Consider the following 23,961-nt stretch of genomic DNA (forward strand, 5'->3'; position numbering starts at 1 on the left):
TAGTATGTATTTCCTGTTTCACTGTCTTGTGTATAGAGCCGATTAGGCACGGCGAGACACAGCGACTTAAATGTGTGTGTCAGTATAGTCTGTGCTCAGAGTGGAGAGACTGTGAAAGACACTACGATTCTTCGACGCTATTCTCAGGCATATGTACACACGTCCATGGCAGAGCGGAACAGACCGCAGGCGACTGTGCACTCACCTACACTGTATATTCAGGACGTCTTCCATCTCCAGTGCAGGTCTTTTACTGTTCGTCTTCGTGTAGTTTCATGTTCTATTCGTTGTGGGAGTGAGTAGAATTTTCCTTCTTTCTCTACTTGAATGCATTACAACACAAACAAATCAGAAAGTAATTCTGATCTCAGCAATTCCAGCTAGGAATTGCGTCGTAACGATGATTGTAAGTGAGTGTCGGTGCATACGAAATACGGCGTACACTGCATTTGATACAAATATTTTGCCCGGTTGAAATTCAGTTCTAACATTAATAGACAAACCCTGTATCTAAATTTAAATATCCTGGAAAAAAAACAACCAGAACAAATATACTGGAAAACACGCAACCTAAACAGCAATAACAGTAACAGCTTTCTTTAATATACATCTAACATTTTTTACATGAGGCACAACGGCATCAAGAGGATGCATTTCTGCAAATTCTGAAATCAAAATCTTTCTTTTCAGATGTATTGGTACTGTAACAGAATGAATAGATTCTGATCAAAGCTTGCATCAATCGAACCAATGAAAATAAGTTTTCTGTCATTAAGGTAAAGTGAGCCAAAAAGCCGTTGTTTTCCAAAACGATTTACTCCATTTCAAACTCCAACCCCGTTCCCTTCAGCCACTGTTCGCAGCATTTGTCCATCATCTCGTTTTGTGCAACAGTGAACGTTTCTTTCCAACCTCCAACTTTTCCTGAAATGAAATAGAGAATGAATAGATTTAGTCCTTTTCACTTTTTCTTTTTTTCTTTACCTGCTTCATAACTACAAAACTTAAAACTGTGCGTTCAACGTGCAAACTCTTCTAAATAAATTCAAATGCGCCACCCTCAAGACTTTGTTTAGCTTAACTGATCATTTCAGGTGATAATCATAGCGGTAAATATTTGTGAAGAGAATTAATGTGTATGCGCAGTAGTACTTGCATAATGTTTTCAGATATGTGTTTAATGAGCTGCCTCCACCACTATATATCGTATGCCAAATTGAGGGTGTATTTTGTAAGGTCACGTGTGATAGCATATTATATCCAATCTTTGAATAATGTGAACAATGTGTGCAAGGTCAAGATACGATTACGTGAAAACTAAAACATGACCAACCTCGACGGACGAAAGGGCTTTCTTTCCATCCAAACGCCTTCATGAACACTTCATCTTTGGACGCTTTTTTCATGTAATCGAAGGAACAATGAAGTGCTATCTTGTCGATGTCTTCGGGTGTCAAATCTTTTCCGATGAACTCAGCAATATTCTGAATTCCGACTTTCGGGTCCTGGGAAACATAGTAAAATGTATTTGACCTCATTGTAAGAATATCGACATTGCTCTCTTAATTATATTACAGTGAGCTTGTTAAAATGGAAGTTGCTAAACAAGAATTACTGAGAAACATGTTCTCACTATAGACTTAACAATTTATAACTTCAAGACTTCACTATTTAAAACTTCAGGAGGCCGAAAGCACATCACGCGTTGTTAAAATCACCAGCATTGGCGAAATGGACAGTAGGGAGGGGTGAATTTTGATTTTGCTTACCGCATGCGCACATGAAAAGCTTTCATACAACTCAGTTGAAACAGCGTATGAACTCATTACCGTCACGTTGCTCGTGCCAGTTCAAAGGGTAAAGCAAAAAGTAACTTTAATGCATGCAGAATACTTTGCTGTAAAGACTTCATTATGAAGAATCACCGATTTGAGCTAAGTTTCAATTCTAAACATTTAACATTGGCTTACCTTCCTAATATCCTCGTATTTCAGGTACAGCACGTTATTCTCGTGTCGTCTTTTCCACCAATCAAGTACATGAGAGCCCCAATATCCGATATTAGCTGCAATGAAGTTGTTTTGTGAAAAAGAATGGCATTTTCCTCTCAAAATCACATCCTATGAAGTATGTGTATGAAGGCAATTACAATACTGTGCATTGCTCTTAAATAATATTGGACACTTAATTTAGGTCATGTGACTAACCATTTTACTTAACATATAGTCAATATTTCCAACCTGCAAATATATATAATGATACCAATAAAGATTTCAGTGCCTCCGTGTGACAAAAAAGACAACAGTTTAGGTTTTTTGATTTCTGTGGAATCGGAGCAGATTAAAAATACATCTCCACTTTTAGCAAGGAAAGGGTCCCTCGAATGATTTAACACCGAATTTTTTACATTAAATTGCAGATTTCATTCGCAACCCTGTTTTGACCTAGTGATAAGCAGTAACATTCGTTAATTACCATGCAGTGCTGATGTTAATGAAACAGGTAATATATCAATTGCATACAACAAACTTTTGAGCGGTAAAAATTTGTTCTCCGTTTTACTTAAACGATTACAAATATTTTCAACTTGCAATAGTAAACAGAAAGTTTTTAGCATGGAGAGTTGCGGAGCTTAGAATGAGACTAATCTGTACCTTAGAATAACTCAAAGTAAATAGTTTGCGATCGTTTTCAGAAGCATGCAATCTGGCAATCAACAGCTGATATAAGTAAGCAAATTTTGCCAGCAATTTAGTTACTTTTTATTTGTATTACTACTCATCTAACAGGCGAACCAAATTACAGGATGAGATACCCATAACGCATTACCCAATGGAGCAAAGTGGAGCAAAGTGCCTTGCTAAGGGGTACAACACCGCTGGAGTCTCGAACTCACAATCCTATGACAGTGCGTCCGTTACTCTGAACCTACCGGGTCTCGGTAGGTCCACGGTAGATAGTAAATGTCGACTTGAAGGTATACCTTTCACAGGTTTAAATTATCGTAAGTTAAAAAAAACCATGTTAACGTCTTAACAATACTCCCTAAATTCTAGAGCACATTTACTTGCACATTTAACAAAATAGGAGCCCCTTTTTTCACATGAAGCAATCGCGCCACAAGCAGCTAGATCGCCCTCGTAAAACGTTTTCCCTTCAAATAAAGGCATGAGTGAGTAGTCGCCTGAAAGTTATACCTTTGTAGTATAATTCGTAGCTGATGACATCAAAAGTGGCTGAAGTGCCATACATACAGATTGCATAAATTTACTGTTTTGTTTTATGTTGTATCACATAGTGCCCCAAAGCTGACCTTGTTTCTACATTTCAATATTGAGACGTAAACTCATTTATTCGTTTTCGGGGGACGCCATATTGCTTTTGACCGTGAAGCAAGCTATTTTGAGTACTCTAGGGCCGGTTTTTCAACGAATGGCCACAACATGCTGAATAATCCGGAATAATGTCTAGTCCAATAACAAAGTCAATTTAGTCTGAAGTGATGGGCATCGGTGTGGAACTCTGGCGAGGTCAAGTTGGCCAGTTTTCCCAGCCGTTATCGTGGAAGTGTATAGATTTACGACGGGACAAAGACACGGTGCGTTTAAGATGGCCACCTGCGCTGGAGCTGCTATACAGAATTCTAATCACACTGTCAGTCCTTACGATAGTGTTATTACTTTGACACATGTTACAGAAAATGGATACCACGAGGTTAGTAGATATATCCATGTCTGAAGACACAAATTTCCGCTTGCATGATGATATTATTGTCAAATTTGAACTGAATTACATCACAGGATCCATGTCTTTGGACAAAGGCCCGACTCAACAGGTGTTTGTACCACTGTTGTTAACGAAACTCGCTCTCTTTCTGATTTTGTTGAGAGCAGCGGGTCTAGATTTTTACCAACAGACAGTTGTATGATATCATTGAAAATACCTTACCAGTGCGACAATCATGTGACTGTGCTGTGAATAATTATGGAAATTGTTTATTGAAGTTTTGCAAAACTACAGATCTGAAGATTATTAAAGTTCCATTAGCTGTATCTTCTTGCGATATTTCCGTTAGTTTTGATTGAAATGATCACTGGCTCATGTTGAATAGCCTGTCAAATAACAGAGAATCGCATATTATTCGGAAACATTACGTGTCCTACAACTAAATAACATGTGATTTTACAACGAAATTTTCAATTTTTGTCCGGACAGAAATACAAACTCTGTTGACACGCGGATTGCAACGTAGGCATTCTTCTGCACCTGTGCGAGCCATTTACAGCGATTTCAAAATAAATCTTCATTACTTATGCCCGGTACTTACGTCGTAGTCCATTGTCCGAGCACGTTGCGTTGCCAGATGTCTGGCAATCCACAATAAACGTGAACTTGTACATCTGGCGTGATCGCGGCGTCAACATTATCTGCGTTCTCCCCAGCACGATGAGCATGCCAGACGCCAACAAACGAGCTCGGATGAAAACCCAATAATTCAGATAAATTCACATTAATGAGTTGTATGTATTATAGAATAATACACGTGAATTAACATGAATCCACATGAATACAGGCTTGCTGAATACAAAAAATGGATTCTTGACTGTATTCATCTGTATATGCACTCTTCAGCTAAAATACAGGCAATAATCCATGTTAATACAGTAAGTATTATAGGGTTTTTATGCAGTGGGAAGGGCAACACGTTTGAACAAAAATTAGCAGTTTTATGTGGCTGTAACATCACTAATCATGTTTGATTCTTCGTAAAACAACATTTTGCAACAAATATGAGCCTCCAACATGGAATTTTCAGAGGTAAAAAATGGTCAAAAGTTACAAAGAATGGCCCTTTAATGGGAGGTACTTTAAGTCTCATGGTAGTGGTTACCTTACGTTCATCACACAAAATGTGGGCTGTGTAGTTGATTATCTTTAGGTAGCAAATGAAGATGTTCATCTATTCAGTGATATGTACGTTGATACAAGATCTGAGTCAGACGATCAACCAATTGTTTAAAAGATTAATCTCCCTAATGTAAGTACCCATGCTGGTAATGATCATTGCCATGTAAGCAGAAACCTTTTCAGTTGTAAATGGAATCATAACAACCTGGAAAGCATGGTTTTCACATTTTGGAGAAGTGGTTCGACTAGTCAACTTTTGATTGGGATTGATAACTTAAAGGTCTGGTGAAATGGTCCCGTTCTTGTGACTGAATATCTTCCAGGGGGGCAATACTATTACACTCGCAACAGAATTGCAACCTTAAAGTACTTACGAGTGTTATTTTTTTTATTTTTCTATGCGCCGCTTTCATAGAGTCATTTTGCGACACTCAGGTCACGCCCTCAGCGGGGATCATGGTTGGCCAACTGTGATGTCACAACGGTGTCCATTTACATCGAATAGCGGTTATCTCTACCCGGTATCTGCTAACAAAGCACATTTCAGCGTTCGCGCTGCCCATTCGCCACGTTCGCCAATGCAAATCGAAATACGAAGTGGAGAAAAAAATCGATCCTAATTTGCCACAGTGGCAAAACTGATTTTTTGTTTAAAAAATATGGCAAAATAAAGAAAAAACCTGGGTTTTTATAGTCTTTTGTTGATCTGCGCTTCTCTCTCGGCGATTCCAAAAAACTGTATCTAATGCCGTATTATTGCGTTCTTTCCGTCGTAAGCATTTGCAATCTAGCCAAGTCTCGCGAGAGATTTGACGTCATGGAGTCTAGTGTACAGCATGCATAAATGGCTCTCGCGAGATTTGAAACTTACACACACGCAGTCGAGCCCTCGCGATTAAAATTTAACGTCATTTTCTCCGGTGTACAGCAGGCATAGGAACGCTTGCTCGCGAGAATTGAAACTTTTGCTATACATAGCAGACATACGTATTTTAATCGAGGCCACAAGGTTCGGTATTGCAGCAATCTGATTAAAATCAGATGTAGAGTACGGCGACGTCTTCTTGTGCGTACGCGGTGTGAGAGGCGACAGCAAGAGAAAACCGCGCAAGTACGATACTCTTACATCTGATTTTAATCAGATTGGGTATTGCAGTTGATTTGCATTGCTGTCTAGATGTTCTGTGTTGTGCATTTTAATCACGGTCTTAAGTATTCCATGTTGCGATCGACTTGCATCGCGGTCCTCGTGGTCCGGCATTCCCCGTTGTTCTGCATTTTAATCACCGTCCCAACGACGCGTTCCGTGTTGCTGTCGATTTGTATCATGGAGGACTCTACCTCCATGATTTGTATCGCGATCTCTATGTTCCGGGATGGCAGTTCAGTGCGGAATCGTTATCATAGAGTTTCTGCGTCCGTATGTTGATTATGAGCATCTAGAGATTTCGCGTCCGCACGAGCTTTTGTTTTTCTCGCACTCGCAGTTAGGCATTCGCCGCCAACTTTATCATTCGACATCTCGCCCTCACTAAGTGCCTCATAGATTGTTACCGCTGCAGTCAGTGTTTATCCAAGGTCAAGTTGCACAGTCACTGTGTTAGAAATGTTGACGTTGACTGATATTTTGTGGTCGCAACATAATGTGGTTTTTGAGTTGTTGTTGTCGTATTTGAAGTTGACGGAGCTGCTAAAAGTTATGTTGTAATTAGGGGACGTTTCCATCTAAAAAACAATGCATATTCAATGCTAATTCACCCCTTGAAATAGGGGTTTCAAGGGGTATGGAGCTCCTAATTAAAGTTATTTGCCATCTCGTAAGCTGTTTGCAATATGTGATCAGAGATAGCGATTAAGTGGGTGTACAGGGAAGACATCGCTGCCTTACTACACACTTCACTCATACAGATAATCGTTCGCCTTGAACTTCTTTGAACAATGTACCCTAATTTTCACAGAATAGGACCTATAAATATACTACAAGCCATATGTTAGTTCAAATTAATAAAAGTAGGAACAAATTCCGATGTCCTGAAATGATAATATCGTTGTCAAGGTTTACACAAGACTGAGCTTGTGCCGCTTCACTGTACAATACCTTGGCATAAAGTAGTATCGGCCAAGCTATTGGTATCTGAAGTTGTTGACTAAGCGTTATGTAATGTCTGATTATATCTGATATAACTACTTTAGATTGCATATTATCAGTGCAGAAGAGCCCAAAAAGTGCACTGTTTTTTAGATGCAAGCATCCCGTCATGTAGCCGGGTGGTATTTTTTCTGTATATTTCGACAGACAACTTTTTTTTCTACCTATGCATTTTCAATGGCGAAAGAGTTTTCGCCGAGGGGTCCCCAACGGCTTTCCATAGTGAACACTGTCTTACAATTATGTAATATAGGGGTCACTTGATCGCACATCCACTATTACAAATATATACGTGAAAAAACACATATATGAGGAAAACATATGAGGGATTGCATGAACTGTTTTTGGTTATATGACACTTCAGGTACTGTGAACGATACTCAAGGTGAAACAATTTCGAGAGCAGACATAAATTTGAAGAACACCCCCTATTCAATCATTTGGGCTATTCTCAGTGACAACCCCGTGAACTTTGAGTATGTGTCATGTGAATTGGAGAAGGGTCCATGATACCGCGGCCCTTGCTGTTCAAAGGTCAAACTTTGGAGGCGCAAACTTTCTGAAAATACTTCTTAAAGTAGTATGCACTTCGGAAGTGATAGAATGAAACTTTCGATCAAACTTCTTCAATGAATCTTGCAAACCATATTCTTTCAAAATCAAGAATAAAAATCGGGGGTTCCCGTGCTAATTTGGTAGCAGAGAAACAAATTACCCCAAATTTACCAATACACGTATTCGAAATTCAAAATGGCCGCTATCCCTGTGTTAACTCCATGAAGTAAAAATATATTTAAGATTTTCGATAAACTAAGCCTGTGAAAAGTTTTTCCTACACCAAGAGCTTTAAAATGGCCCCCACAAGTTGTAGATCAGGAAAGACTTGTTAGTCAGACTCCCTGTCCTCAAGGCGCATTTTACCTTAATAAATCTGAAATTGCTTGGTTCATCCACATTGAACTTAACCCACTCTCTATAAAACTATCTTTAACAGGTAATTAACCTCTCGTTAATAACTGCTATGGAATAAGTAAGATGACATAATTTCATAGTTTTGTGGAATTATATTAATTTTGTACATTCAACATTAGTTTCACCTCAAAAGTTGACCTTTGAACGGCAAGTGCGATCTTGGTATCAAAGTCCCTTCTCCAATTCGCGTGACGCACACTAGTTTACGGGGTCAACTAACCACTGAGAATAGCCCATATGATTGAATTCGGACTTTTCTTCAAATTTGGGCCGTGCTCTGGAAACTTTCATACCTTGGGTATCGTTCACAGTATCTGAAATTTAATATAACCCAAAACCATTTATGTAATCACTCAGAATCCGTGTTTTTTCACATACTTATTTGTATTCATAGTGTACTGACAGGCGTTCGAATGACCCTTATATCATGTATTACATAATGGTGAGACAGCTTTTACAGATTCTACTCATTCACGAATGTCAGTGGGCGTCGATGTGCTGAAAAAAACTTGATGTCACGCTGTACTGGCTGTTTAAAGTTTTAAAAGGGAGCTTATTAAATACAGAGGCTTCGTCGTAGTTCAGAACTCTCCTCCGTTACACTTAGCATAGCATACACCTAGGGAACACTAGCACGTGGATTATGTGTGCTGTGTAAAGTAATATAAATATTCTTTTTTGATTGGCTTGCTTCAAATCTGCGGGCATGTAAATATCAAAAACAATAGAAAATTGAAAGGGAAAAAGGTAACTGCTGCCTACAAAAGCCAAGCGACGGGGCCAGTCTATCTTCTTATTCACAATATCTATAGCAACTCCAAGCGACTGAAACCATAGACGTTAAAAAATTGTCTACCGCGGCTGTGAAAGAGGAAAGGCCCGGTCCGGTCCTGCACTACTAGTTATAAAAGGAGAACGTTGTAAGTTTTATAGTTTGTCGTCGCACTGAACGAGCACCTTATTTGCATATTCTTTTGTTTTCCGCACCAGAACTAACTCCTTATTTGCATAATACTTTTTTCAACACAAGGTTCTGATCAGCATATTGTTTTGTCGCACCAGGACGAACTGGTTTCCCCCCCCCCCCCGCACTGCACATACTTCTCATTTGCATATCGTTTTTTTCCGTACCAGAACTCACTCACCCTCATTTGCATATTCCTTTTTCTCCGCACAGCGATCGCTGGCAAGCATACTGTTTGTCGCACCAGAACGAACAAGTTTGTCGCACCGCATGTTCTCTGTAATTGCATATTGTTTTTCCGCACCATAACAGTGACAAGCATACACCTGTCGCACCAATGCTCATTGGGTATAGTATTTTTCTGCATCCTACATTTTGCAACAGACTGCGTGCAATCAGAGTAGAGTTTGTCGCAGCTTAAGTTGTATTTTTTTTTCTGAACGTCTTTAAGTTTTAAGTATTTTCGCACTGCAACGCAAGTATATATGGAAAGCCGTTGGGGACCCGCGGCGAAAACTCTTTTCCCATCGAAAATGCATAGGTACAAAACAACTCGCTCTTGGTCAAGCAAAATGTCAAACAGGGGTGAAGGTCGTCCAGGCATTGATAATAGTTGAAACAATAAAGGTCACGAAAACGAACACGGGAGATAACGTGCAGGGGTTACCGTAGGGCGTTACAGTTGACAGACAGTTGTCGCGCTATGTCTCAGAGGCATCACTCTGCTGCCTATAATTGGCAAGATTTCTGTAACGTTATGTATGCTCGTCTGTTAGAATTTAAAAATTGTCCAATCCTAGAAGCACAAAGTGGTTTCAGAAAAAACGGAGCACTGTTGACAACATTTTCATTCTGGATACAGCTATCTGGTAACATCTGTCCAAACATAAGTCTCGACTCTACTGTGCTTTCATTGGCTTCAAAACACCCTTTGACATGATTGATCACACTGCCATGTTTTATAAACTCTTAAAACTTGGTATTAAAGGTAAAATGCTAAATGTCTTGAAATCAATGTACAACAGTGTAAAGCCTTGTGTAAGGACACCATATGGTATCACAGAATTTTTCAACTGCACCTATGGAGTACAACAGGGCTGTATATTGTCTCCATTGTTATTTAATCTCTTCATTAATGACACTGGTGACTCCTTACAATCAGGTATTTATTGTTGTGTTTATGTTGGTGTATTGAAATTGTTATACCTTTTATTTGCTGACGATTTATCCGTAAGCAATAGCAGTGTGATTGGACTACAGAGGCAATTAAACAAAATGAATTTTTATTGTAAGAGATGGAAGTTGAAAGTTAACGTTAATAAGTATAAAAGTTATTGTATTTAGGAATGGAGGAAGACTTAGAAATTATGAGAAATGGTTTATAGATGGCGTACGAATAAAAAGTGTACCATCATATAGTTATCTTGGTGTGATGCTCTCTTCTTCGGGTATGTAGACCAGTGCACAGCAAACCCTGGCCAATCAGGGTAGAAGGGCTATGTTTGCAGTTAAAACGTGTCTTAATCGGTTTAAAAACATTTACATTCACATTGCTTTGAAAATTTTTGATTGTAAGATTTATGTTACTAAAAGCGTTCACATAAAGAGAGAAAATTCATTACAAAATATGCGGTGAATGTTCCTTCTCTGTATTTGAGATGTGCTGTAAATAGCCTGTAAGTATTCTTCCTTTCGCAAATGTTGTCTGTTATGACTGTTTATTTTTATGAATTATATGAAGGGCCGTTGGCCTATAATACCAAATAAACACAAAAATTATTCGTTTTCCACACAGGAACGTTTACATAATCGCGAACTTACCAATTGCCTCGCCGGCAAGGAATTCCTCCAAAAATTGCCAAAATTCGTCGTATACATGGAACGGTGACCCGCCGAAATGCTTGAAAGCAGATACCGCCACGTCTTTCGGATTACGGGCTAAGTAAATTAGCTGCAATCATACAATATAGAAAGTCATGTCAGTGATAATTGTCTTCAATATTCGAACGTCATTAGTATAAGCGTAGGATACGCTTGTTACAAAAGAGACAAGTGGTGAAAATGAATAGCCGGACACTCGCTTGAAGGACAAATATACTTAATTATTCCCAAGAAGTCCATGCAGCACCATCGATCACTGTTATGATAACGATAATGTCTGCCGAGTCACGACCAGTTCCATCGATATCACAATTACAAGCATTCAATATGTCGACTCATAGTGATGATCAAACCTTATATATATAAAGAGAGAGACAGAGACAGAGACACAGACAGACAGACAGACATAAAGACAGACAGACAGACAGACAGCCTGAAACAGACAGACAGACACAGAGGGATTCTTGTGTATGACTATTCGCTCTATCGTTGATGCTTCTTTAGTTCAGCTTATAGTCCGTGGGCTGGAGGGGCCCACCGTGCACCCCCCCCCCATAAACCTACTACATGGGTATTTTTTTGTTCTTTGGGATCTGCTGAACTAGAAAAAAGATGTTAACATTGGATATTTTGGGATGCACTACCTGTCTGCACTGGTTTTTGATTTGTATGTACCGCAAAAAATGGCGAAAAATGGGTAGGGGTAGGGGGTACTATATCCTCCCCTAAATTGAGTAAACTAGCATGAAATAGCACAAACCTTACATTTTTGGAAAGCTCAGATACTGCTCTTTCTGAGGAATACCAACTTTAGCAAAATTAATTTGTGTACATAGAATAGGACGACTTTAAAATGAATTTTTTTTGACAATTTTGAAATTTTTTACCCAAAATACCATGTAACAATTGTGATTTACTTTTTATTGAGCAAAATTTTCACAACTTTTCGTGTTTAAATTATTCATTCCGACATATTAAACAAGAAAAAAGTGTTAACATCAGATATTTAACTATACACTACTTCTCTGGCGTCAATTTTGAATTGCGTGTATCTGCATGGGGTGTGCAAAAGCTAGGGGTAGGGGTACAACATTCTTTCCTTGATGAAGTAAACTGGCTTGAAATGCCATATACCTTATAGTTTTAGAAAGCTTAGATACTGGTCTTTCTAAAATGCATAAGGTTTTAGTAAAAAAAATATGACGTCATAGAATTGGATAACTTTAAATCGATTTTTTCTGGTAATTCAGCAATTTTAACCGGAAGAAAATACGATAACTATTGTTTCCTCCCAATGAAGCAAATCGAACAGATTTATGGATGTTATTTACGAATTGCAATGTGCTGAAGAAGAAAATAAATGTCAAAATTGGGTATTTACGATGCATTATTCTCTCTACTCACTAAAATTGCAAGTTTTGCTACATTGGTACATCGTGAATGGGCATGTTATTGTTATGCAATGAAATAATGCACAGCCTTAAAAAGAAGACTTGAAAACGCACACACATAGTCATATTGCCATTTTCTCCTTAAAGTAAATAGATTGTTGATGACTGTCTATTTTTATAATTTACTTTTTAAATATTTTTTTATAAAATAATTTTGATAAGACGTATTTGGAAAATTGTCTATGTCTCCTTGTCTTACTTATACAGCAAGTATTACTGACAATCTATTAGGCCGTGGGCTAGAGGGGGCGTCTACGTGCACCTCCCCCCCCCCACCGCACAGGATAACAAACCTGTATTTTTTCAGAAGCCTTGGGATCCCTAGAATAAGAAATAGGATTTTAATAGACAAAATATAGGGACTCAATAGCTGTTACGGTCATGTTTTGAAGGGTACCGCAAAAATCACGATTTTGTGACCCAAACGGATTTTTGTCAAACCTGTCTTCATGTACGTCATCTGCTGAGCTTACTGTTTAACGTGACCTGATTTATGGGGTATTATTAGAAAGGTGATTTATTCTTCTTGAAAATGGTATATAGCAATATGCAATATCTTTTATAGTTTTCATGAAATAGGGCCATAATTTACCCCATACCCGAAAGTTTATGTCGCAAATTACTGTCAAAACTAATCTAAATTCTACCAATTATTTACCTAGACATAATACAAAGGGCAATGCTGTATATTAACTTTGTGTTATTTGCTACAAGTACATGTTAGAAACCTGAAATAAACTTTTGACAGAAAAAATATTGGGATCCTGTAGCTGTAACAGTCATATTTTGAAGGGTTCCGCAAAATCACAGTATTACTGAATCACATTCGTTTTTGTTAAACCTGTCTTCTTGTAAGTCTTCTGCTGAGCTTATTTTGAACATAAAGAAGCATTTGCGGTATCATTTGAAAGTTAATTTACTTTTCTTTAAAATGATATATTGCAATATGCAATATCTTCTATAGTTTTCATGGAATGAGACCAAAACTTACCCAATACCCCAAAGTTTTATGTCGCAAGTTACAGTCAAAACTAATGTCAAATTCTACCAATTATTTTCCTAGACACTTTACAAAAGGCAATGCTTTATATAAAATATATTTTATTTGATACAGGGACATGTCAAAAATATGAGTTAGGCTTTTAACAGACAAAATATTGGGATTGAATGACTGTTACTTGCATGATTTGAAGGGTACCGTGAAGTCAGAGTATTACCGACTCGCATATCTTTTTGTTAAATGTGTCGTCTTGTACGTCATCTGCTGAGCTTACATTTTACCATAACCTAGCTTATGGGCTGCCATTAGAAAGACAATTTATTTGGCTTTAATATGACATATTGTAACATACAATATCTTCTATAGTTTTCATGAAATAGGACCAAACCTTACCCCATACCCCAAAGTTTTATGTCGTAAATTACTGTCAAAACTAATCTTAAATTCTACCAATTATTTACCTAGACATTATACAAAAGGTAATGCTTTGTATCAAATTGTTTTATTTGATACAAGTACATGTTAGAAACTTGAAATAAACTTTTAACACAAAAATATCGGGATGCTGTAGCTGTAACAGTCATATTTTGAATGGTACTGCAAAATCACAGTATTGCCAACTCGCATACCTTTTCGTTAAACCTGTCTTCTTGTAAGTCGCCTACTGAGCTTATTTTTTATTATAACGTGGCAAGTTGGGCATCATTAGAAAGTTAATTTACTCTTCTTTAAAATAATATATTGCAATATGCAATATCTTTTACAGTTTTCATGTAATAGGACCACAACTTACCCCACACCCCAAAGTTTTATGTTCCAAATTACAGTCAAAACTAATCTCAAATTCTGCCAACTATTTACCTAAATATAATACAAAGGGCAATGATTTGTATTAAATTTAGTTTATTTGCTACAGCTTCATGTTAGAAACTTGAAACGAACTTTTAACAAATATTGTGATGCTGTAGCCGTAACAGTAATATTTTGAAGGGTACCACAAAATCATGGTATTGTCAACTCGCATACGTTTTTGTTTAACCTGTCTTATTGTAAGTCATCTGCTGAGCTTATTTTTTAACATAAGTTGGTTTTTGGGGTATCATTAAAAAGGTTTTTTTTTCTTTGATATAACATATTGTAATATACAATATCTTCTTTAGTGTACAGGAAATAAGACCAAAACTTACCCCACACCCCTAAGTTTATATTGCAAATTACTGTCACTACTGATTTCAAATTCTACCGAACTTTTACCTAGACATATGACAAAAGACAATGATTTGTATGAAATCTGTTTTATTTGCTACAGAGACATGTCACAAATATGAGATAGACTTTTAACAGACAAAATACTGGGATTGAATTGTTGCTGCTGTCATGTTTTGAAGGGTACCGTAAGTCACAGTCTTGCCCACTCGTATGTGTTTTTGTTAAATGTGTCATCTTGTAAGTCATCTGCTGAGCTTACTTTGTACCCTAACCTATCTTATGGGCTATGATTGGAAAGACAATTTTTGCCAGAAAGCGATCGACATATTGTAATTTGCAATATTTTCAACAGTTTTCATGAAATAGGACCAAAATTTACCCAATATCCCAAATTCGCAAACTGCACAGTTTTAGAACAGATGTAGTTTGCAAATCAAACTAAGGTGATGAGGTTTTTGCTATTTCATTACAACTTAAGGTGATAATGCACTTTATGATATGCTAAAAATAAGAGTGATAAAATCTTTGTAATGATACCCTACAATCTGGGTTATGGACAAAATAAAGCTTGGCAGATAAATTTCATGGAAACCTGTTTAATAAAATTTCACGGGTTTCACGGGCAACATATCCTGCTATCCTTCAAACCATGATGCTAACAGCTATTAAATCGCAATAATTATCCCGTTAATAGTATCTTTCATAGTTGGAAATATCTCTGTAACAAATAAAATAAGTTTCATACAAAGTTTGTCTTTTTTTATAGAATTTTTCAAAATTAAATACTAGTTTTGACAGTAATTTACGACATAAAACTTTGGGGTATGGGGTAAGGTTTGGTCCTATTTCATGAAAACTATAGAAGATATTGTATGTTACAATATGTCATATTAAAGCCAAATAAATTGTCTTTCTAATGGCAGCCCATAAGCTAGGTTATGGTAAAATGTAAGCTCAGCAGATGACTTACAAGACGACACATTTAACAAAAAGATATGCGAGTCGGTAATACTCTGACTTCACGGTACCCTTCAAATCATGCAAGTAACAGTCATTCAATCCCAATATTTTGTCTGTTAAATGCCTAACTCATATTTTTGACATGTCCCTGTATCAAATAAAATATATTTTATATAAAGCATTGCCTTTTGTAAAGTGTCTAGGAAAATAATTGGTAGAATTTGACATTAGTTTTGACTGTAACTTGCGACATAAAACTTTGGGGTATGGGGTAAGTTTTGGTCTCATTTCATGAAAACTATAGAAGATATTGCATATTGCAATATATCATTTTAAAGAAAAGTAAATTAACTTTCAAATGATATCGCAAATGCTTCTTTATGTTCAAAATAAGCTCAGCAGAAGACTTACAAGAAGACTGGTTTAACAAAAACGAATGTGATTCAGTAATACTGTGATTTTGCGGAACCCTTCAAAATATGACTGTTACAGCTACAGGATCCCAATATTTTTTCTGTCAAAAGTTTATTTCAGGTTTCTAACATGTAGTTGTAGCAAATAACACAAAGTTAATACACAGCATTGCCCTTTGAGTTATGTCTAGGTAAATAATTGGTAGAATTTAGATTAGTTTTGACAGTAATTTGCGACATAAACTTTCGGGTATGGGGTAAATTATGGCCCTATTTCATGAAAACTATAAAAGATATTGCATATTGCTATATACCATTTTCAAGAAGAATAAATCACCTTTCTAATGATACCCCATAAGTCAGGTCACGTTAAACAGTAAGCGCAGCAGATGACGTACATGAAGACAGGTTTGACAAAAATCCATGTGGGTCACAAAATCGTGATTTTTGCGGTACCCTTCAAAACATGACCGTAACAGCTATTGAGTCCCTATATTTTGTCTATTAAAATCCTATTTCTTATTCTAGGGATCCCAAGGCTTCTGAAAAATACAGGTTTGTTATCCTGTGCGGTTGGTGGGGGGGGGGGAGGTGCACGTAGACGCCCCCTCTAGCCCACGGCCTAATAGATTGTTAGTAATGCTTGCTGTATAAGTAAGACAAGGAGGCATAAACAATTTTCCAAATACGTCTTATCAAAATTATTTTATAAAAAAAATATTTAAAAAGTAAATTATAAAAATAGACAGTCATCAACAATCTATTTACTTTAAGGAGAAAATGGCAATATGACTATGTGTGTGCGTTTTCAAGTCTTCTTTTTAAGGCTGTGCATTATTTCATTGCATAACAATAAAATGCCCATTCACGATGTACCAATGTAGCAAAACTTGCAATTTTAGTGAGTAGAGAGAATACTGCATTGTAAATACCCAATTTTGACATTTATTTTCTTCTTCAGCACATTGCAATTCGTAAATAACATCCATAAATCTGTTCGATTTGCTTCATTGGGAGGAAACAATAGTTATCGTATTTTCTTCCGGTTAAAATTGCTGAATTACCAGAAAAAATCGATTTAAAGTTATCCAATTCTATGACGTCATATTTTTTTTACTAAAACCTTATGCATTTTAGAAAGACCAGTATCTAAGCTTTCTAAAACTATAAGGTATATGGCATTTCAAGCCAGTTTACTTCATCAAGGAAAGAATGTTGTACCCCTACCCCTAGCTTTTGCACACCCCATACAGATACACGCAATTCAAAATTGACGCCGGAGAAGTGGTGTATAGTTAAATATCTGATGTTAACTCTTTTTTTCTTGTTTAATATGTCGGAATGAATAATTTAAACACGAAAAGTTGTGAAAATTTTGCTCAATAAAAAGTAAATCACAATTGTTACATGGTATTTTGGGTAAAAAATTTCAAAATTGTCAAAAAAATTCATTTTAAAGTCGTCCTATTCTATGTACACAAATTAATTTTGCTAAAGTTGGTATTCCTCAGAAAGAGCAGTATCTGAGCTTTCCAAAAATGTAAGGTTTGTGCTATTTCATGCTAGTTTACTCAATTTAGGGGAGGATATAGTACCCCCTACCCCTACCCATTTTTCGCCATTTTTTGCGGTACATACAAATCAAAAACCAGTGCAGACAGGTAGTGCATCCCAAAATATCCAATGTTAACATCTTTTTTCTAGTTCAGCAGATCCCAAAGAACAAAAAAATACCCATGTAGTAGGTTTATGGGGGGGGGGGTGCACGGTGGGCCCCTCCAGCCCACGGACTATTAGAACAGTTAGTTTAGAACAGGTTACAATATTTGAACTTAAAGTTTGTCGATTACCTTTTTACATCCCATCTGTTTCCTTACAGGACTAGCGCTTATTGGAAGGTCAAATAATGAGTGCTGACCATAAAATAAAGATTCTTTTTAAAATGATCTGGTAAAAATAATACAAAATGGCAGATTAAATGCTAGAACTACCTTTGGTCTTTTTTCATGAAATTGAGTCGGCAGAAGATCGTAAGGTGCATGCGTTGCCATCACACGAGGTGATTTCATCATGCTAGGTTTAAAATTCAGTAGATTACGTCGTATTTCTTGGATTGTAGAATCCTCGGGTCGTCTCCCTCTTCAGTCAGCATTAATTCAACGAACGGGTGTTCAAGAGCATCAATGTCGGTGCCTCTTATTATCGACTCAATTATTCTTAGTCCCCAATGAGTACCTGGACATTGGATCAGAAATAGTATGTATCGGTTCAGAGACCTGCCCTGTAAAACCAACCTTTGGCTAAAGACTTGTGTGCACTTTTTTCAATCACTTAATATGGCGACCGCGCAAATGCGTGCAATGAGGAGAAATGTGTTAATTTTGGTCAGGATCCTGTTACACTACATTTAACGTTGATTAAGTTGTCACGTATCCAACTGAGAACAGAGGCCTTCAACAAGTTAAATGCAATGCACTCTGCATATCGCCGCGTTCGCAAGTATCACTTGACCAAAATCACAACCCGAACACCAGCAGTGATGTCTGGAAAATCTGTCATCTAATGATACTAGTCGACTTAATTTTGGACTCATTTGCAATGTAAACTAAAGTGATGTGTACAGTGCCAGTCAGAGTGTTCCTCTGACGATCGCAAAGCTAAGCTTATCCCGTCCTCGGATTTGCTCCAGAACACACCCTTACCGTAACAAGTTATGACCAGTGTACACAAATGATATCGTTGATGATGTAGTTGCGTCATTACAAGTAGTCCTATATAGGGTTTTTTTCTCCCTTAGGCGGCCACAAATAAAAGTATAGCGGGAATTTCCAGGTTACCTTCTATAGTAAGAATAAATACATTTTGCAGGTTTAAAGGAACCGATGTGCAACCTTGCACAGCGATGCTTATCCTCAGTTGGCCCTTATTTAAGGGTTGACGTTTGCCAACCGATTGCAACCTCACCTGATTTGGGGTAGGTACTCAGAAATATGTCGTCTTGTCGGACTTCCATCGTCTTCAACTTCTCGTATGGAAATCGCAACATCCTTGGATTTCCTGGCTTAGAATTGTCCATGTCTGTGATTTCTGACACAAACGTGAAGATCGACAGAAACTTTTACGCTCTTTCCTCGGGGAAATAGGCTGACTCTTACTCGCCTCTGTCTGAGACCCAACCCAATCCCTAAATATGGTAGTGCTCATGAACATTCAGTTAGGACAACGCCTTCTTATTATACCAACCTTTGAGCCAATCAGGTAGCAGCTTTTATGCCCTATATAAACACAAGGCTTCCAGCAACACAAATTTCCTATACTGAATTTTGACGCTTTAAATGGAAACATTTCATTGGTGGAGGATCGTGGTTGTATGCGGAAAATGATCTTTGAACCCTTAGCTAAGATTTGTAAACTTGATTTCAATTTTCTGAATTGACTGCAAGAGTTACAGGCAATCTGAACGGGCATGCGGTGAAAGGTGTAGATTTGCACAGCCAAAGATTCACTTGGCTCCCAATCCCGGAAAAACCTCTCCGACAAGCAACGATGTCAACTTGGAAATGACAACAGAGCTGAAATACGGGTTTCTAGCGATCTTTCTGGTGGTCGTGTTCCGTGTGCACGTGTGTATGCGGGATATCGGAATGTGGGCGGCGGCGGGAGAGTTGTGTCGAAGTGCGCTCGCTGCATGAACATCACATTAACAAAATCGAAATTCAAAGTTAGTCAGCTACGTCCATGTTAGATTAAAGGAGGTTTTTCATTGTATGAAGCATGAGTGGCCACAAATTTTGCACAGATAGCGTTGCACTTGCCTTGAGGAAAGGTGTATGAAACGTGGGCAGTTTCCCTCACTGTCGAAACAGACTTCTGAAGCCTACGTCACGGAGGTAGCTCGCTTGTACCGTGAAGGTAAAAAGAAATGCTTGTACCTCCATGCTATGTGCGTAATCCTGTGGTCGGATGTTGTTTCTTTTTTTACTATGTACATCATGAAGTTAATAAAATTTAAATTCGATATGACATTTCATTGGATTCTCCATGTTCCACAATAAAGCCAAGACAAAAATTGAAATTATCAATAAAAAATGGCTTCACAAAGGCTGAAATAAGTGATACTCGATGAAGTATTAAGCTTATGAAATGAAATCACAATTGACAACACGAGTGTTTGTCTCGGGTAGTACTACTAGAACAATTTCACTGACTTTTTTTGTTTACATTGCACTTTGTCAGTGACAAATCATTGAAATACGTATTTTGTGATGAGCAGGAAAACTGATTAATATCTATCGAAGTAATATACTTTGTATATTCCATTATTTACTAGTACACATTAACTTTCTCCCGGGAAAACAGTACATATAGACATTTCAATAGATACTGGATTGTCTCAAGATTGGCATTTTGTACATAGTGACAGACAAGTATTTGAACATTCACACACTTTCAGTCACTTTGCAGACTCAGAAGTTTGGGGGTGTGCTATTATATTTATATTCAAACTTAATTGTTTTCATAGTATTTACAGTTTTTCATACCTGGAATCTTTATTGAAATAAATTTTATTACGTATCTACCATTAATGTTATGGAAAGGTAGTATGTAAAATTTATTTTATTTTATTTTTAAATATTTTGTGATAGAGGTAGAATACAGAATGTAAGTGCTTAATTTTCATTCATATGAAGTTTTGTTCAATGATGAAATTTCTGTTTCCTTCCACTCTTTCTGTGGCTTCCTTGATGACAAATAAAGTTCATCGTATTGAATACATGTGATTGTGACGTTCAAATGATAGGATTGCTCAACTGCCTTGTCGATCGTAACGGTTAGTAGCATTTCATGTTAAGAGACACCAACGGTAACCACTTTCTTTCTCCCACAACGAATAGAACCTAAGACTACACGAAGACGAACAGTAAAAGACCTGCTCTGGAGATGGAAGACGTCCTGAACATAGATGAGTGCAAAGTGGCCTGCGGTCTGTTCCGCTGTGCCATGGACGTGTGTACATATGCCTGAGAAGAAGACGGACATATGTGCACACGTCAATGGGGCGCATAGACGCGGAGCGGAGTAGACCGCATGTGACCCCTGGTGAGTGAAAATCAGCAAGACAAGATCCTAGGCCGTACAATGAATCGACAAGAAACAACACAACATTCCAGCAACAGTAAACGTTGTGAACAACGTACATAAATGGATACAGCACGGGCCAAATAAGGAACACAATACCGAACGGCCTTCTTAGGCAACACAAACTCAAAAGGGCCCGTGTCAACACTGTGCCATGCCTAAACACTCAAAATGTTCACTAAAATTACACATAAAATTACAAAATAAATAGAAGAGGTCAACATCATAAGATGGCACAGAAATAGAGAACAAAATAAACGTATTACGTCAACAAAATGTCGCATTACAAGAGCACAAAACAAAATGAACACTGATACACATAGCAGCGTCAAATTCTTCAGAATTTCCCCTTCCAAAACACAAATACATCCCATGTCGTCTAAGGCAGGTGATCAAGAACACTATCAGAAAACGGTGAGATACCAATCAAACCGTTATATAAAGTAAGCTGAATGATATTCTATACACTAATGATTACATAAGAAGGAAGCGTCAAAAGTTACTTGTCAACCAGTTATTTCACACAAAGATTACAACAGATAACTTATAACAAAGAAACAATTCCTGCATTTTGACAGAAACGCACGACATTAAACATGTTGACGATCATATATATCTATCTCTCAATTTAGTAAACACAATACGAACACGACCTTGAACACAATAGAACAAAATTGGACATCTTAGCTTTCAGAATGGAACAATAAATCTTCAGTGGAACAACATAGGAATACATGCAATCTGGTGAAATATGCGAACTGGTGGGTCTGTATATACTAAGCACACTCGCCAAGAAGTATGATAAGAATCATATCTTCTTATACCGAGATGACGGGCTTGGTGTACTCAAAAATATAACGGCCAGCAAGGCGGATTAGATCAGAAAGGAAATCACAAAGATATTTCGTGACATTGGCCTGAAAATCACGATTGAGACAAACCAGAAGATAACAAACTTCTTGGATGTGACATTTAATCTGAACGACGGCAAGTTCTATCCGTATCGTAAACCAAACGATCAAACAATGTATGTCCATAAGCAGTCTAATCACCCGCCAACCATTATTAAACACATACCTGACGCAATAAGCAAACGCATCTCAACAATATCTAGTGATAAGGGCATCTTTGATAAATATAAAGGTCAATACAATACGGTGCTGAAGGCAAGCAGTTACACCGAGCAAATTGAATTTGCTAAGACCAACCAACCAGCGAGGAGAAGCAATAACAGGAAGCGTCATATCACGTGGTTCAACCCCCCCCCCCCTTTCAGCAAGAACGTGGAAACTAACATCGGCAGGAAATTTCTTCAACTTGTTGACAAACATTTTCCTAAGGGGTCTAAACTTCACAAGATCTTCAACAGAAACACAATTAAAGTGAGTTATAGCTGTATGAAGAATATGGCAAGTATAATCAAATCGCACAATAAGAGGGTAATCACCGGAGAACAGCGTAAGGACCAACCAGCTGATTGTAATTGCGGGATTAAGTCGGCATCCCCCTTGAAGGGTAACTGTCAAGTCAAAGGCGTGGTGTACAAGGCCAAAGTATCAACGGAGGACAACGGGGAGAGGATTTACATCGGCCTCACTGATAACACCTTCAAGATGCGCTACACTAACAGTATGAAACCGTTCCGTAATCAGAGATACAAAAACGACACCGAGTTGTCAAAATTTGTATGGACTTTGAGAAATAAGGGCCAAGTCTTTGACATGGTCAATCATTGATAAACCATTGAGCTACTCTAACATGAACAAGCGATGTAATCTTTGTATATCAGAAAAGCTGCACATTATCAATGCTGACAAATCTACGCTGTTAAAGGGCTGGTGAAGAGTAAAAATGAATTTTTTATTGCTTGTTTATTTTGATGAATAAAATGGTCAAAAAAAGATCTGCATTGGATCTTTCATTACTGTGCTCCCAGTTCCGAATAAAGGCCCTAGCGACGCCCTTGGCAACAAAGATACAAATCTTCGGTACACTTCGGCAAATGTCGGGTATGACGTAATTTACAGCAGATTGACCGCCGGCGATATTCACGTTAGTGCTTTTGTGCGCATTCTCGAAATCAATCGTAAAAAGCTGTAACAGCGCCTAAACGTTGTGTCGCTGTGCATTGTTCTCAGTCAGTATCAAAATTGTTTCAATGGCCAAAGGATGAAGATCTGGCCAGAAAATCGACCAAATTTATGAAAGCAAAGCGGGTTAATTTTACTCCTGTAGCATAGCGCAAGCTCTGCACGGCAGAGCTTTGTGTTACCGGCGTTATACGGGGAGGCCGTATACAGGTATTTTATACAAAGGCACAGACTCATTCTACCTGCAACTTAAAACTGATAGTGATTTTGTAGCTCATTCTTTGCTATTTTTCATAGTATTTGGTAGCCGGTATCAGACAGTTCGTGTTCGTGTCGGCTACATAGACGATCTGCCACAACGCCGGTAACACACACCCTGCCATGCAGAGCTAGCCAGGCGCGTACATGTACTTCGCTACACACACTTCACTGACGATTGTTTTCACGGAATACGATCATGAATTTTCCAGAAGGCAAGCCGTAATTTATAGGATTATCAATAAAACTAGTGATTGGCTAGACTATTTTTGTGGTGTAGTTCTACCCCACGAGTTCTACGTAACCGAAGATGTCGAACGACTATACTGCTTTCCCAGCATTTCTATGTGGCCAAACCATGTGTTGCGCAATCGATCGTCTGATGTACGTAGGGGCAATTAAATATCATACCGTTCACACTTGACGATGTATTCAGTGTAGAAGTTACAACAACAACAACAGACCTAAGCTTACATTGCCGAAGAAATTAATCTATGAAAAATATCAGAAATTTACCGTTGAATTTAAAAACGTGTGCGGTAAAACGATTCAATGAAAAAACGTATG

The 23,961-nt window shown here is 37.7% G+C and overlaps 1 protein-coding gene across 1 annotated transcript; it reads right to left on the reverse strand.

The window, feature by feature from the left end:
• Nucleotides 1-581: 581 nt before the first annotated feature.
• On the reverse strand, nt 582-19,114 carry LOC139133103 (sulfotransferase 1A1-like). Its single transcript, XM_070699522.1, has 6 exons — nt 18,872-19,114; nt 17,899-18,142; nt 10,815-10,944; nt 1,971-2,065; nt 1,334-1,505; nt 582-924 (listed from the first exon to the last, which is right to left on the reverse strand). Exons 2-6 carry the CDS (start codon nt 17,977-17,979, stop codon nt 815-817), a joined length of 588 nt encoding a protein of 195 aa, XP_070555623.1. The 5' UTR covers nt 17,980-18,142; nt 18,872-19,114; the 3' UTR covers nt 582-814.
• Nucleotides 19,115-23,961: the final 4,847 nt, after the last annotated feature.

The sequence above is a fragment of the Ptychodera flava genome, chromosome 5, assembly GCF_041260155.1.
Source record: "Ptychodera flava strain L36383 chromosome 5, AS_Pfla_20210202, whole genome shotgun sequence".
Lineage (NCBI taxonomy): Eukaryota > Metazoa > Hemichordata > Enteropneusta > Ptychoderidae > Ptychodera > Ptychodera flava.

Bases quoted from the DNA above. Each gene is read 5' to 3' on its own strand.
- LOC139133103 (XM_070699522.1), bottom strand. From the start codon at position 17,979: ATGATGAAATCACCTCGTGTGATGGCAACGCATGCACCTTACGATCTT. The intron at 2,066-10,814 runs GTAAGTTCGCGA...ACTTCATTGCAG, and splicing joins CCTTGCCGGCGAGGCAATTG to CTAATATCGGATATTGGGGC. The intron at 925-1,333 runs GTTGGTCATGTT...ATTTCATTTCAG, and splicing joins AAGCCCTTTCGTCCGTCGAG to GAAAAGTTGGAGGTTGGAAA.